We start from the raw sequence: 17,575 nt of genomic DNA, 5'->3' as shown, positions 1-17,575 counted from the left end.
AGTTCCAGTGTGGGGAGTTCACAGAATACCATGAAGATGAATTACCATATATACTTTCGTGGTAGAAGTGCGACCTCAGCATATAAAATTCGAAAGGCACCTATTTTTTACTTCCGACACAAAAAACTGGGTGAAAAATTTATTGAGATAGGTGTATAAGTCGACAGGGTGGGAAGCTACTGAGTAAAATTTCAAAAAATAAAAAATAGATACACAATAAAATTACATCCAGTAGGTTAAATGTTTTTTTGAATATTTATTTCAAAAGAAAAAAACAGTAAACTGCAGCTCTGTAAGAAATTGGAAAAGTGAGGGTCGAAATATACAAGAACAATACATATAATCTCAACAATAACTGTAAAAGTACAAAAACCTTAGCTCAATCAGCAACCAAGCTAAAACATAAGAGTTAAAATCCTTCAAAACTGGATTCCTCCTCCTCATCTGTATGTCCAAATGTAACCCAACTTAGATTTTAAGAGGGATATTATCAGAAATGGAAAATCTACTATTAGCTTCCATTGTAAACAATGGGGAATGGGGCACCCCCTTTGGGGGTTAATAACTTTGGATCCCCTAACCCAAACTTCGCCAATCCTGGCTGGTATCATAAAGAGACTCTCCTGATGATACTAGCCAGGTTTGGTGAAGTTTGGTTCAGAGGGTCTTAAGTTATAGACCCTCAAAAGGGTAGCCCCATCTACATTTACCAAACTTGGCTGGTATCATCAGGAGTGTCATCTGGGTACCCTGAAATTTTGGTGCCGCTAGCATAAAAACTGCGCCCCCTGCTGGCCAGCAAAGTAAAAACACACAACAATGTTTAATGACCCGCATATAAGTTGAGGGGAGCTTTTTCAGCATTAAAAATATGCTGAAAATTTTGACTTATACATGAGTATATACGGTAAACATATCCTGTTGTGCTGCTTGGCTGGAAATCTTCCCAGCCCTGCTTATGGGATTGTATGGGTCAAACAAAGTAGAGATCACTTGTAGCAGCGTAGTTCTGTAGAAAAGTTTGATCTGATTTAACAACTATTTCTAGAATTTGGTACAAACAGAAACATTAGCTTTTCAGTTATTTTCCAACTGCCATTTTTTAATTTATATTTTTGTTTTCACCTTTACATGGAGGGAAAACTAGGTTATTATGGCAAGCTTACCACTGTTCCTATCCATGACATTTATTTATAAATGCATACTCTACTTTTTTGTAGGGAGCAATGCAGCACAATAAACCAAGCCCAAAAGAACTGTTTCAGAACTCGTGTTACATGTGCCATACAGCCATCAACAGGAATTGGGCCACATTTTGTACCAGTTTTAGTTTCCAAGACACCAATGAAAAGACATTGCTGAAGTATCTGTGTTGACAAAAAGCCACTAAGAACAGGGGTGACAAATTAAGGGGAGGGGCATAGGACCCCCACATACCAAAAGTCATTAGGCATGGAGGACTCCAGTTAAGAAAAACTGCTTCCGCTTCACTCTTCCACTGGAGGAAGACGCAACGTAGAGCAAGATGTTTATTGTTATGAAAGCAGTTTTGCCTCTCTGTACAGTAACCTTCCATGTTTGATGGATTTTTTTAGCTGCAGGCATCTTATGACACTTGATGATACCTTTTTTGGGAGGGGGGGTCTCAAAGGGCTGCTATAGGCAGAAAAAGGTGAGGAAAAATCCAATGAGGAAGGAGCCTTTTGCTTACACATATTTTTCCTTCTGTGTAGTATGTGTGGTTCTGTTAATTTAATCAAATGTAAAAGAAAATGTAAAAACTTATTCAACCTGTGCAACGTACTAAGTAAAATATTAAGGGCATGATATAACTGCTATTCAAAGTTTTAAACTTCTCAGATGGCAACTTTAAGGACATGATGAACTCTTCCACTGAAATCTATGGCATTTCAAAGTGCTTCAAATGACTTATGTGTAAAATACTTATTTGTGTGGAGGCAATGCACAACATTCCCTTAGGGTATAATGGGTATTTTAGGACCACAATTTGCTACTGTTCTGTATATTTTCAGTTGTGTTTTCTTTAAAATTATTTTTTGAAATTAACTGCCTCTGCAGACCAATATAGTCTAAGAACAGTACACTAATTAATTAATAATATGCTATTGAAGATCAAGGTTTTCAGGTGTCATGTGGAGGCCCAAGAAGAGAGACAGAAAGCACCAGTAGACTGAAATATCTCTAAGGCAGCAGGTGAACAACATGGAATGCAGGACTGGGCAGGACTGGGCAGACCTTTGAAGAAAGAGAGTAGAGAACAACTGCCTCTAGTTAAATATGCAAGCACAGCATAAAGCAAGAAGGGTTGGAAGATGAGGGAAGAGACAGAAAGAATGGCCTGTAAACACCAAACTGTACAAGAACCTCCCCTAAATTTGAAAATCTGTTCATCTTCACATAATACAGATAAGAATTACTGCCAGAACTTTGATAAGAAAATGAAATACAAATATTACTAAGGAGGGAATGTGGTTTATTTTTAATTGTGGAAAAAATACAATAGATATCAAAATCTGCCTTTGTATCAGGCTAATATTCACCTACCTTCAAGGCTGTGCTAATAGTTTGCTCAGAAGCTGCTGGAAATGCACTCTGGTTGGAGACTACCTGAAAAACATCCAGAACAACTATTATTCTTATACTGAGGCCCAAAGCAAGCCAATGCTCATCTACTTCTACTACATTTATATGATATCAACAATGGCTCTAGGGTGGAAGCTGCAAAATGTCTGCTTGAGGCCTCAAACCCAATTAGGGTTGGGTTGGCAAATTCCTGGAGATCTGAGCATGCAGTCTGGGAAGGGTGGGGTTTGGGCAGAGGAGGTACCTAGCAGGGTATAATACACCGTAGAGTCTAAACTTCCACCCCCCCCCCCAAAGCACTCATTTTCTCCAGGGGTTGATTGCTGTATGACTTGTTGTAATACTTGAAGATCTCTAGTCCCAGCCCCTTCCAAAGGTAGCAATTTTTACCCCCAGTACTATGTATGACTTTACAGGAGATAGGGTGTGACAGCAGAATAAATTCACAGCTCCTCCTGCCCCGCTTCTTAAAAGCACATTGGAATCCTTTTTGTCCCCCACCCCCGCCCTGTGAACACTGCATAAATATTATTTGACAACTATGTAATAAAAGCCATGATGTGCCACTGTGACACAAAAATAAGTTAAATTTGAAGTTGTGTATGTGTGTGCTCGAGCACCATCATGTCACAGCTGACTTGTGGCAATCCTGTAGAGTTTTCAAGGCAAGAGATGTTTGCAGGAGGTTTGCCATTGCCTGCCTCAGCATGGGCAAAGAGAGTTCTGTGAGAACTGTGGTTGGACGAAGTCATCCAGCAGGCTTCATGAGAAGGAGAGGGGAATCAAGCCCAGTCCTCCAGATTAGAATCCACCACTCTTAACCACTACACCATGCTGTTATTATTGATTTCATTTCTAATCTGCTTTTCTTGGAGACTCAAAATGCATTACAATTTTTAAAAATGCATGACAAACGTTATAGAACATACCATGGGGCCCCACATGGTGACTGTGGGCACCATGGTGTCCACCAATGCCTTTCCTGATGCCCTCCAAGTGTTTTTAGAAAGTGGGTGGGAATTTTGCTCAGCATGGCTTGGATCTGATTTGCTGTGCAGATTTTTTAAAAAGTTGATTTGGCAGTAGCTGCTACCACAGCACAAGTACCTTCACTGAGTTACTTGAAGACAAGCTATGTAGATACAACAAAATATTTTAAACATGTTCATTATAGAAGGCATCCTCTTTAAAAAGAGCTTCTGCCTGAAATGTTGAAGAGTTACTATTAGAATTTTGCATAACATCAATCCTTAATATTTGTGATTGGCTCTGTTTCCTTTGGCAGCCATTTGTGGTTGCATCCCGTGTCAGAATTCCAAAAACTACAAAGCTGTTTAAAAGGGTTGAGGAATCCAGAATATACAATAAGCAAACACAATAAAACTGGATTGTAAGCTCAGAAAACAATAAACACATTACACTACATATAATATTAACAGTGAAATAAAACTGAGTAATTTTTTAACCTTTTTGTCACAGGTATTTACTGCCATACAATCCTGGGCTCATAGCATTTTGTGTGTTTTTGATGTTTTAGGCCAGCAGGGACCCAATCTTTAGACTAGTGACACCAACATTTCAGGCTATCTTCAGGAGATACTCCTGATGATACCTCCCACTTTTGGTGAATTTTTTTTAAGAGGTCCAAAGTTGTGGACCCCAAAGGGGGTGCCCCTATCCCCATTATTTCCAATGGGAGCTAACAGTAGATGAGGCTACACATTTGAGGGTCCATAACTTTGACCACCCTGAACCAAACCTCACTAAACCTGTGTGGTATCATCAGGACAGTCTCCTGCAGGTACTGCCCAGGTTTGGTGCAGTTTGGTTCAGGAGGTCCAAAGCTATGGACCCCCAAAGTGGGTGCCCCATCCCCCATTGTTTCCAATGGGAGTTAATAGTAGATGGGGCTACCCCTTTGAGGGGTCATAACTTTGGACCCCCCTGAACGAAACGTCATCAAAACTGGGTGGTATCATCAGGAGAGTCTCCTAAAGATAGCCTGAAATGTTGGTACTGCTAGCTTAAATACTGCTTCTCTGACAGGCACTCTCAATTTTCCCCCTGATTGTCCCTTTAAATCTACCTGCTTCAGTATGGATTTCAAGGGAGAATTTGGGCTCTCTAGTCTAAACAACATTAAATTTGATGCTGCTTCAGGGTGGATTCCCCCACCCCACCCCAAAACAGCATCAGTTTCAATGTTGTTTAAACTGGGGAGCCCAGAGTCTCTTTTTAAGTGGATTTAAAAGGAGAATCTGGGCTCTCTAGTCTAAACAACATTGAAAGTGATGCTGGTTTGGGGAGGGGAATCCACCCTAAAACAGCATCAATTTCAATGTTGTTTAAACTAGGACCCCTGGGTGTGTTCTAATTTGTGAGTTGGGGCATGTTCTATAATGTGATGGCGACTTTGAGATAACCTGGTACAAAAAATCATTCTTTAGTTGTGGGGGGAGCTGCCTATATGGGGGGCAGGGCAGAAAACTCAGATTTTGTCCTGGCTCTATTTTCCCTACCTACGCCTCTGGTTCCAACCAACTTAATCCAAGGGTTCTAAAATGTACCAAACACATGAGAGATTTATATGAGTGATTTATATTCCGTGATGTCTGTATACAATTTGATTCCTAATCCCTAATGGTACAGATTTATGAGAAAAAAAGTTTACATTTGCCTCTCTTGAGCTGTTTGGATAGGGCTTCTAATCTGAATAACATGGCCAGGATCTGAAAAGCAGAACACTGGAACTGCTGAAAGAACTCTGGGTACTTCTGAAACAGGCCACCTTCCATACGTAGGGTTGGGATCCCACTGATTCTTCTACTAACTTTCTTCAAGTAGATGAATCTCCCTCAACACATGAAGCCCAGAAGTACATGCTGTATTGGGTAAAGTGCTTTCCACTAGAGGAAAGTGCCTCTGCTAGTGAACAGGTCTGCAGGATCCAGCCTGGACAGTGCAAGATGGCGTCCTGTGGACCTGATGTTTAAATAGAGGAAAAGTCAAAACCCCGACCAAATATTTCAGCACAATTAAATTATGTTATTTGGAGCCTATTATGACTTAGCCAAAGAACTAAGCAGGGCTTTCTACTTATTCCAGCAAATATAGCTTAATCAAGAGCATTCAAGAGAGTATCCTCTGGTCCAACTCTGTGCCAGCCTTCAACATTATCAAACGCACCAATCAACAAAAACAACAAGGCCACAACATATCCAAGTCTTATTAGGTAGAAGTACAACCAAGTCACTCATACAGACATCTAATAAATGAAGTTCTATAACAAACTGTGTACAAACTGTGTACAAATTCTCCAATTTGATTTAGAACTGATACAGAAAAGTTAAACTCAAAAATCCACAAAAAAGTATTTCCACATTGCTGGCACTTACTTTTAGAACAGACTGGTGTAGCCTGTACAGTGAATTAACTACTGCAACATTTCGTCTTTGTCCCTCAGTTAATGGTCCAATCACTTGACTGGCATCTCCTTGTGTAGAGAGCTGCAGAAAGGATATAAGGAATGCGATATAAGGATATTAATCCAAACACACACATCCTGCCTCTTAAATAGAATGAAAAGCAAAATAAAATTCCATGCTAAAAAAACCAATTGGGAATTTTTACTACCCCCTCCCCCCTATGGAAAATAACGTCTTACATTTTAACATGAAAACAAAAAAAATAGCCGTGCACGATCAAAACGGTGTTCCATCCAGCCCAGCATCTTGTTTCAAACATCAGCTAGTCAGATGCCACAGGGAAGTCCATAAAGAACTGCAGACAAAAGTCCTCACCTGCTGACTGCTCCCCAGGATTTGACAACCGGACAACCCCACCTGTTGAATATCATCATTGGTCCCGAGGGTGGGACCAGGCACCGCCAATAAATATGTGGGATACTGCTACTGTTTCAAATACTTTTAATGTATTCTTTATATTTATGTATTGTCGTATGTTGTTGTTTGCCTTTTGGCCTTATTGTACACTGCTGAGAGCCCTTTTGGGGTTGGGTGGTATACAAAAATTAATAAATAAGAATAATAATAGAAGAGTGAAAAAAAATCTAACACTTGGGGGCACATTTGTGAAGCCACTCCTTTCAACTCTATTTCCATGAATACTCAATACTGGCAATGTCTCATGGAGTTCATGCAGTCAACTGGAAAATGTAACTCAAGAAGCAATCTCTTCAGCAGTAAACACACAATTCATCAATGTACTAAACCACTGCTAGCCTCCCAATGGCATTCACTGGTAAGAAAAATTCAGGAACATGTTTTCAGTTAACAAAAAACAATTGCTGACATAAAGGCATGGTGATATATTCGTTGAAAAAAGTTATGGTACCCAATATAGTGAAGACATTTCTTTCTCTCAATGTCTCAGAAACTGCCTAGACAATTATTTTTATATTGTATCGTCATCTTATATTCCAATAGCAGAGTTGGCCAAATCTTTGGATACTTAAATGTGGGGCCTGGAGCTGTGAATGGGAAGGACAGGTCTTTCTTAAGAAGCAAGCCTTTATTGGCATAGACAACAGGTCTTTCTACAAACCTGAAAAGTGCCCTAGGTTTACATGAAAATGTGAAATCTTAAAAAAAAAAAGATTTGGGGGTTTAAAAAACAACAACAAAAACCATGGAAGGAGAGTGTGTAGCTTTAAGCAGTGACTACCATCAGTGGATACTGCTAGGCAACCACAGCATTCCAGGCTTGCTTCTGTCCCTAAAAGGTAACGTCTTCTAACATAATTAACTACAAAGGAAGCAACATTCCTGAAGAGTTTAAAGACCATGAAAATAACAGATTTGCATTACTAAGTTCAAGTGTATGTAAACTAGAAGAACTGTGGGTTGAAATGAGAGATATGTTCAAGGAAGAATGTGCAAAGTCCTTTCCTGTGGCCAAAAGAAATTAAAAGTTACATTGAAATGGATGACTGGGGAAATTCTTAAAACTGTTAAAGACAGGTGAAAAGGAAAACTGAAAGGTGATAGAAACAGAAGCAAAAGTCTAAATGCAGCATTCCAGCAACTTGTACACAAAGAGAACTACTATAATAACTACTATAATAACTAATTACTGCTATAAGTTAAAGAAGAAAGTGCCAAAGCAAGACTACAGCTGAACATCAAGTAGAGAAAAATTAATGACTGCTGGAGAATTACTTGGCTTTAGGGAGACAATAAAGAAGCTGAAATTGTTGAAGACTTTCTATTTCTTGGGTCTATCATCAACCAAAGGGAGACGGCAACCAAGAGTTTGCATTTATACCTCAATTTTCTCAACAGTGAGGAGACTCAAAGCTGCTACAAACTCCTTTCCTTCCCTCTCCACAACACACACCTTGCTGGTTAGTCAGGGCTGAGAGAGTACTAAGAGAATTGTGAATAGCCCAACATCACTTCAAGTGTAGGAGTGGGAAAACAAACCCGGTTCACCAGATTAAAGTCCTCTGTTCATGTCGATAAGTGGGGAATCAAACCTGGTTCACTGCTCTTTACCACTATACCACACTGGTGTAGATTCCTTTGAAAAGTAGCACTGGAAAAGAGTGTTATGGATACTGTGTACCACCAAAAAACCAAATAAGTGGGTTCTAGATCAAATCAAGCCTGAACTGCCCTAGAAGCTAAAATGACGAAACTTGAGGCTTTTATATTTCCCCCACATAATGAGAAGACAAGAGTCAGTGCACTGGATAAGACAATAATGCTAAGAAAGGTTGAAGGCAACAGGAAAAGAGGAAGATCCAACATGAGATGGATTGACTATAAAGCAAGCCATAGAGTTTAATTTGCAAGAGCAAGGCTGTTGATGACGGAACATTTTGGAAGACATTGATTCATAGACATTGAAGACACTGAAAGCAACTTGACGGCACAAAAAATAATTCACAAACATTCAAATATTTTTAATTACTAAAATAGATAAATTAGAGTCTATTTAAGCTGTCCCATAAGCATTTAAAAATGATTCAGTGTAGAATTTATCATGCAAAAGTTAATACTTTAAAAATAAAGAAAAGAACAGTGTTGATACGAACAACACTGTTTAACCAATTTCCCTTCGACGACAGAGATAGGGAAGGAAAAAGAAGTGCTGAAGGAATAGCAAGCGACCAACTACTTCTCCTTACTTTGTGTGGTGACCATACTGTGCCGCTTCATACCAGAAAGGATAATGCTGCAATTACATTCTGCAATTACATGAGAGGCTACATAAATCATCCTCAGTCAACACTTGAAGAAAACCAGAACAAGAAAAGCACTAAAATTGAACCCTGTGGGAGAAAGTGATCTGGATTCCAAGAATTTAAGATGTGCCATAAATCAGAAAAGGGCTAGTTTGGGCAATCCCTTTCATGCACAGCTGCCAATTAACCTTTAGAAAAGTAGGGGAAAGCAGTTCAAACAAACTTATGACTTTTTTTATACCACCTTAGTGATTGCTAAATCTGAATTGGGAAATAACTGGACATTAGGGGGGAGGAATCTGGTGAGGGTGTGGTTTGGGAAGGAAAGGGATCACATTGATATAGAATACCACTGAGTCCACTGTCACGGGCATGCTAGCTAGGTGATTGAGAAGCATTCCCAGAACCATGTGCCAGCTTAAAATAACACATTGCTGCTGCTATTGAGATATATGTAACCAGTCTGCTATATGTAACCACTGTCATCTGCGCATTCTTCCCTTGATCTTTGCTTTATGGCTTTACACATTTGTAGACAACTAGGCTCCCCCTGGCCCTCTTGTCCCATGAGAACAATGTTGCTTTCGTTATCTTGTGAGGCAGAAAGCCAGGTGGCTTGAGACCTTGGGGCATCACCAATTCTTGGAAAAATGGGAAGGGGCCTTGCTTTGGGGATAAAGGCAGAGGTGGGATCCAGCAGGTTCTCGCAGGTTCCCGAGAGTAGGTTACTAATTATTTGTGTGTGGCGAGAGGGGGTTACTAATTGGTGATTTTGCCACGTGATTTTTGCCTTAGTTATGCCCCTCCTCTCAGCAGTAGTGTGCAGAACTTGAAGCAGTCTAGCAGGAGGTGCACCGGCATGCGTGGCAGCCTACGCCTGCATGCATTCGTTTCCCGCCCAAGGACCGGCGCAGTGGCTGCATCCTTGCCACAGCCCCGCCCAGGAATGCCGCACCCCTGTAATGCCCGGGCCACGCCCCTGTCGTGCCCCGCCCCGCCCCATTGGCGCTATGCCACAGTTTGAATCCCAGTTTTTCAGCACTCATGAAAGTACTATTTATAAACTCTTCTTCCAAGTGACTATTTCATACAGGGAACAGAATCATCCATCCAACAACCTTGTATAATAGACAAGCACAATTAATCAACATTCCAGATGAGAAATTGAATCGGAGTCAGGGATTTGCCTAAAGCCACCCAGCAAGAAAATGGGTGAAGTGGGATTTGAACAGGTCATTTACTGAAGTTCACTTGTTCATTGTTTGTAGCAATTCAAAAGGAGCTTCATTTCATATAAGACAAACCCAGATTTTTAAAAAAGATTTGATTTAGATATTAGAAGGAATTTAGATATTAGAAATGTGTATTGTGTTGTTATTATTATTTCCATTTATAGTCCACCTATCTCACTGTGATTCAAGGTGGGTTACAAGTATGACAAAAAACCCTTCAGTCAGTCAGTACAGACTACAAAATATTACATCAGTTAGTCAATCAGTAACCAGATTACAAAATATAACAACATTTGAATCTAACAGCGAAAACTCCTAATAAGAGAGAATTATGCAGTTGGTTTGAGATTGTAGAATTGGTGGTGGTGGGGGGGGGGGTTTACAAGGATATTGCAAGAAAACGTATCTGCTTAAGGCAACAAGGCAATCAGTGCAGGAAAGAAAAAAACTTTATCCCTAATAAAGCTTATGCTGAGCTGATTCATTATACTACGGCTTTGCTCCCACTACAAGAACGCCCTCCAGAACAATTCTACTTTGCACATTTTGTAAAATGACAGAAGTGTGGGGGCCTTTCTGATAGCCTCAGGCAAATCAATTTTGGAATATCTGTCATAAGATAGCTTAGTAGAATCTAACAGTGCACAGATCACATTGATATTTGCTAGCCTCAAAATGGAAGATTTCTATTAACTGAAATTAATGCAATGGCTGAGTTGGTAACTCAGCGCTGATTAATACTATTCTGAGGCAGGTGTAGCATTGTGGGATGCTTTATGCAGAATGAGACTACCTTGTTTCCCTGAGAATAAGACATCCCCTGAGAATAAGACGTAGTAGAGGTTTTGCTGAAGTGCTAAATATAAAACATCCCCCGAAAGTAAGATGCAGCAAAGTTTTTGTTTGGAAGCATGCCCGTCGAACAGAACACAGAGCATGCAGCTGTGGAGCAGAAAAATAAGACATCCCCTGAAAATAAGACATAGCGCATCTTTGGGAGCAAAAATTAATATAAGACACTGTCTTATTTTCGGGGAAACACAGTATGTAAAAGGGGTCTGTGTATACTCCAGGGCTTGCTGCAGTATGTTTTAAAGATATGCTGTACCCTACATTAGCTTCCAGGGTAAAAGTAAGCAAACTTACTGGTTTACCACCACTCTGATTCTTGGTCCTTCACCGCTTAGGTAGAGGCTGTTTTCTCTAGTCACACTACAGCTTCCTTAAGGCTGTCCCATGCCATTTTGGGCAGGACAAATGGGAAAGGGCACCCACTGGACTGAAATTTCTCTCTGGGTCTGTACCAGTTGATGGTTCAGATTGCACCATGGTAAAGCAGATGTGCCTTGGAGGTAGTGGACTGGTTAGGTTTGTAACCACCTTGTCGCTGACAGATCAAGCTGGTTTCTACAACTCCCTGGGGGATGTGGAAACTTAGCCAATTTTCTTCAGGTGTTGAAGAAAACCAAGCTCTGCAAGGCAATTAACAGAGTTGCCTCCCAGTGTCCTCCTGGTGTTAATGTTGGGAATTCAGCCCTATGGAACTCACAGACAGTGATTTTGAAATGATATTTCAGGATATCATTTTAGGATATCATGACACAGCATTTTACAGAGCTCATTGGAAAACGCGTGAGCTGATGGTGAAGAAAGTTTACTTTTCCACTGCACCTCTGCATCAGATGAACAGTGTCCAACAAAATTATTTAGTGCAGGCCTGTTATGACTCCAAAATTATAATTCGCTTTTAACTGGGATACTTCTGTGTGTTTCTTTACCAATAAAATCTCTCAGATTTTAATTTGAGGGCAAATTTAAGATGATATTATGAAGGCCAGAACATGCAGTTTATATCCCAGCCCATCCTGGTTGGTGAAGGCTTGTTGCAAAAAACTGAGGAATTTACTGGGAAAGATCATCAGTGCTTCCCTGATAAATGGAGACTTTCCTAGACTGTTAAAAGAGGCAGAGGTTCACTAATTATCTTAGACAAGAAAACTTTGGCAAATGACAGGCTGGTTTTCAATTTGCCCTTTGTAGGGAAAGTAACTGAACATATGCTAGCAGAACAAGTCCAGGGTTTCCTCGGTGACTCATCCATCCTCGTCCCTTTACAACCAATGGTCCATTCTGCACAGCACAAATAAGACGTCCTGAGGATGAGGAAAAAAGCATCCCAGGGAGGAACTCTGCACAGCTTTTCCACCAAGACTTTTTTAAAAGTCAGTAAATTGTGAAATTTTTCCTGAAGTCGTCTACAAGTCGTCTCCTGCTTGCTATGTGGAGCTCAGGAGATGAGGAGACATCTTATTTTTCCCACCTACCTTTAAACTCTCCTCAGTTTCCTCTTCCACTAGCGCCTGACATTTTATGGCGGTGCAGGGATTATTTGTGCCTGAAGCTTTTTGCTCAAGGTTTCCTTGGGACATTTGTTCTGTAGGTTCTGCTGCTAGGTGCCCTTTCACCCTGGAAAGTACATGGTTGTACTCAGCTCATTCTGCCTATTCCGGCAATATATAATTTTCTCTTTTAAAATTTTTTCGATGAGCTGTCTTCAAAAACACGCAGACACAGTATGAAAATTGGAATGGACTCTGAAATTGTGTTTGCGTGTCTATGAAGACAGCTCATTGAAACATTAATGTCCTTGTTTGGCCAATCAGGCAATGGCAAGCATTGACCACGAGTGTGTGAGATGTGTGAAAGACTGTATGTACTATCAGCTCATTAGACCTAAAACTGTTTCACCACCTAACAGTCTGAGAAATTAAGTACGAACAGTGAGGAAAGCAGATGATTAACACAAGTAGAACATGAATTAGAAGCAATGATGCGATCACTGTACAAGACATCCTACTCTGGAGAAGCCTCCTAAGGATATATTCCACAATGCTATGCTCAAATGTGATCTAATCATAGAAATTCTGCACCACCACCCTTCTTTTAAAAAATTAGCTGTTTCTGTACTGGTAAATCAAAGGAGATGGATGTTAAGTCTGGAAATGATATTTTAGGCAAGGCTCTTTCATTCAAACAGAGACCAGGATTTAAACTGATGTTGTATATGAAGATTCCACACACACTGAGTTGGTGTCAAATCTTATCCCTTGGGTGGGTGAGACTGAGACAGAGGGGAGAGAGCTGTTCATTATAAAACGTGGAATTTATCTTTGGCAGAAAATCAAGCTGATTAGGAATACAATTAGGAAGTGTGGAATGAATTGTCGTCAACTGGTTTGAAAGGAAATGGGTCAGTTATCTTCTCTTTAGGCCAACAAGAAAATGTTTCAAGAAACAAAGAAATAGAAAGAAAATGCATTCAAATGAACATCCTATGTAATGCTATCACCCAGACCAGTATTTGGAACGGAGTGACCACACATTCAGCTAGCTATGCCAGATCATCAAGACCAAAGCCAGCTAGTATTCTCTTGATAGTAATGTTCTATCGTGTAGAAAAACGAGCAAGACTGCTATGCCTGCTTCAGAAAAAAACTAATAACTATCACAAATGAACACCAAAGTCAATCTTAAAGACAGCTTCCTAGTGAAGGCGCAATAAAATGGGGCTTGAGAGAAAAAGAAATAACTGAACTGTCAAAAGAAGCTCCCAGATTCTGCAGAAACAGACACTTCCTAGATTCCTAGAAGCCATTTGCATATACTGATAGAAAATGAAAGTCACTATCACTTCAAAATGTTCATTTTAACAAATTCATCTATCAATTAAGGCAAACCTTTATCAAAGAGAAAAAGAGGGACAAAAAGCAATGAAAACTATTTTAAAAGCAATATCACAAGATAATTGATTTTTAAAAGGGAATATTAGCTTGGATATCTTAGGCTACAAGGAACCCATTCCTCATTTCTAGACAACTGTATTTTCCAGTTCACAGTACAACACATTTTATCTATGTGCAGCAGGTGGGCCTGTTAGTGTATTTCTATCCACCCACATGGGAAGCTTAACAGAAATAGCATCAAAGTAAAAGAACATACAGTACTTTATATTACCACTCACACAGTGTGAGCCAACTGCAGACACGGCTCAGAATGAGGGAAGAATTTTAAAAATTACAAGCATTTGGAGAACAATACTTCACTGACAAAGAAAAGGGGATTTATTTGGCCCATTCCAACTAACTTCCATGAAACCACTTAAACTTACTGGTACTTGCAATATTTTATCTTTGGAATATTTATATAACATGCTTTTGAGTAATACAAATGAAGGTTTTCTGAACACTGCACTATGTGATTTGCATTTCACTAAAATAATGTATCTAGTATAATTCCATTGTGACATCCCTCAAACGTGACATAACTACAGTCTTCTCATTAATGAGAGGGAAATGTTCTTATAGTGCCATTTAATTATTTATCTCAATATTTATACCCCACTTTTTGTTCCAATATGACCCCAAAGTGGTTTAATATCATGCTTTCTTACTTCATTTTATCGTCACAATCACTACCATGTGCATGCGACTGGGCCAATTAACTTCCATGGCTGAGTGAGAATTTGAACCTGGGACTCTCAGATCTTAGACTGACATCCTAACCACCAGACTATGTGTCTTAACCATATGACCTTCCATGAGTGGCGTAGTGCCAACGAGGCAGGGCACAACGCCCCAAGCGCACTCCTGTGTGGGGGCATGGAGGGGCGGGGGCGCAGGGCACACGCGTACCCTGGACGCAGTTCCCCCTCGCTCCTTCCCTGCCTTCCATCCAGTCCAAGGATAGGGTTCATAAGATGCGTATACACTAGGAGGAGACAGCAGTCAAAACCTATTCTAATATTTTGATTGATAGTGCAATAAGTTACATGATGCATTCATAAACATACTTTAGGCACATGTTGTCATCCCCCATACCTTAATCCATTAATAACATAAATGCATATAATTATAATTCTACTAAAAAGTACCAAATACAATCTAACAATAAAATGTTATTTGCCAAATTGTGATTTATGCACTTTACGGACCCAATCACAAAGAAATTAGGAGCAATTGAATATAAATACCTTAAATAAATACCGTAAACAGAAACTGGGAGTCAGAAAAAAATTAAGGTTCATTACCAAGGAGGGGACATTTAAAATATCCCCCCCCCACATACACACAAAGGTGAATCAATATAACCTGAAACTGGTGACAGAACACCTTTAGGAGGACTAGTGTCAAAAACTCATCACAAGAGATGAATGACACACTTGGATGCTGTGTGGTTTCTGGGCTGTATGGCCGTGTTCTAGCAGCATTCTCTCCTGACGTTTCGCCTGCATCTGTGGCTGGCATCTTCAGAGGATCTGATGTTGGGAAAGCAAATAGAGTATATATACCTGTTGGAGTGTCCAGGGTGGGTGAAGAAACATTGTCAGCTTCAGGAGAGAATGTCAGGAGAGAAACATCAGGAGAGAATGCTGCTAGAACACGGCCATACAGCCCGGAAACCACACAGCACCCAAGTGATTCCGGCCGTGAAAGCCTTCGACAATACACAGAATGACACACTGTTTCCCAAGCTGTCTCTTGATCTACTGGGATTAGAAAAGAACAACACTACAGCTCTGCAAAAATAATTCATATTTTCAATCTACCAACACTTGCACCAATAGGCATGTTATCCAAGATTAATTTACTAAAGTCACCAAATAAGAGAGGATGATCCATTCTTCCAAGAAAATCTGCATTTCTGTCAATCCAGAAAATTAGATTAACTCATTTCCTCCTGAGAACAACTTCTCTTCATTCAAGGAGCAGTAAGGTTGGCCTGTTTAAGTTCGAAGCAAGAAGTAATACCTCCTTCTTCAAATATGTCCTATCCATGAATGCCGAGAATGTTCAGGATATTCACTACAAAACTCTTTCATTCGACGATCTATGCACAAATGTACCCATGGATCTTCTTCAAACAGGCCAAGAACATCATAATGGTCCTGCTGGATCAGACCAGTAGAGCCATCTTGTCCAGCATCCTGTCTCACACTGTGGCCAGCCGGTTACTCAGGAGGGCCAACAACAGGGCACAGAAGCCAAGCTAGCTATGGGGAAAGCAGTGGTACCTTTACAATCTCTACCTGAACCAAGATAATATGTAGCCCACTCCCAGGCAAAATTAAAGTCCCTCTTATTCAAACAAACAGGAATGGATGGTGGATGAACAGACTAGTGGAGCAGCTAGACTGGAGATCATGCAAGTGGTTCAGTGCACTCTAAGAGCCAAGGAGTTTTTAGAAGAACAAGCATCATTTCCCAATTAAGACATGGCTGCTCTATCCGTACTCAATCAAAGACCTTTCCTTTACCGCTAATGAGAAGGGGACAGTATCTTTTGTGTATATATATATATAAAAGGCAACATGTTCTGCTGATGGCTTACTTTTAAAAGGGACTCAAGTGAATAGTGTCGGCCATGCTGATGCGATCACATGCAACATGTATTGGTAATGATACACTTTTTTAGAGTATTTTTTCACACAACTGACTTCAGTGCTAGTAATTTCATATTTTGTTTAATTTCCAAACGCTTTAAAAATACTAATACCTGCTCCAAGAATTTTCATAAGTGGATGGGTTTTTCATTCTTTTGATTGCACCAAAAAGCAATTAGCACATGATTATGGAAGGAATCAAATCTGCAAAGCTCAGAAAAGTGAATAATGAACCACACTGCTATCGGCAATCATTCCCAACCAAACTAAACGACAACCACCACTCTAAAGACCAAGAGGCCTGCAGTAACTCTTGGGTAGCAACGTTCAGCGGCCTCTCACTTTTGTCATAGCAACCACTGTCAACTTTGGACACACAATTGACTCACTGATTCTCACAAGAGGCAACTGAAGAAATCCATAAGCCACATAAGAATAGGTTAAGGACTGTGGTCAAGATCCAACAGCAAGTTCTGCTCGAGACTTTCTCACCTTCCCCATCTACCAAAAAGAGGAAGGGGACATTTTGGGTTGAAGTGGAAGTGGGGAAGGGTGAAGGTTTTGCTCCCTGGATAGAAATGCTTTGTTGTATCAAAGCCATTCATTTTCAAGGTGGTTGTACTTAAGACTAGACATCTTAAGACTAGACATCCTGAAGATGATTTGGCTTCTGTTACACAGAGCAGGCTGATAAAGTGAACAGAAATCAGCACTACTTAATTGAGGGAAGTCTATTGAGGAACACCAGGGAGACATTCCAAAGCTCTGTGGACAGGCAGCATGGAGTCAACGGGATTAATTTCTGACAAAGCAGCCACAAACAAAGCTGGGTTCTTAATTAAGGGTGCACCTTCAGAATGTTAGCAACAAGCTTAATATAAACCAGATCAAGGAGGAGCTGTGCTCAAAGAAAATAATATATGAGGACGCACAACGAACATGGAGAGCAAGCATTAATATTTAAACTGTAAGACTTATATGCTAGTTGCTATGTCACAGACACACACACTGAACACACATAAATACCTCACAGCTGAGACAAAGTAAAGCTGGGGATTCTGTTTACAAGATACAAAAGGGACACTGAATGAAACT

The 17,575-nt window shown here is 40.2% G+C and overlaps 1 protein-coding gene across 4 annotated transcripts in view; it reads right to left on the bottom strand.

The window, feature by feature from the left end:
- The window catches only part of COG5 (component of oligomeric golgi complex 5), a 216,477-nt gene that overhangs the window by 25,937 nt on the left and 172,965 nt on the right, over positions 1 to 17,575 (bottom strand). For all 4 annotated transcript variants that reach the window (XM_048499481.1, XM_048499483.1, XM_048499482.1 and 1 more), the window contains exons 15-16: positions 6,000 to 6,110; positions 2,566 to 2,628 (exon numbers count right to left, since the gene is read on the bottom strand). In XM_048499481.1, coding sequence (XP_048355438.1) covers positions 2,566 to 2,628; positions 6,000 to 6,110 — 174 coding nt within the window. The remainder of the gene's footprint in view (positions 1 to 2,565; positions 2,629 to 5,999; positions 6,111 to 17,575) is intronic.

Source organism: Sphaerodactylus townsendi, linkage group LG06, assembly GCF_021028975.2.
Source record: "Sphaerodactylus townsendi isolate TG3544 linkage group LG06, MPM_Stown_v2.3, whole genome shotgun sequence".
Taxonomy (NCBI): Eukaryota; Metazoa; Chordata; class Lepidosauria; order Squamata; family Sphaerodactylidae; genus Sphaerodactylus; species Sphaerodactylus townsendi.
Note: the sequence above shows the minus strand (reverse complement) of the source record. Positions and strands in the feature narration are given on the sequence as shown.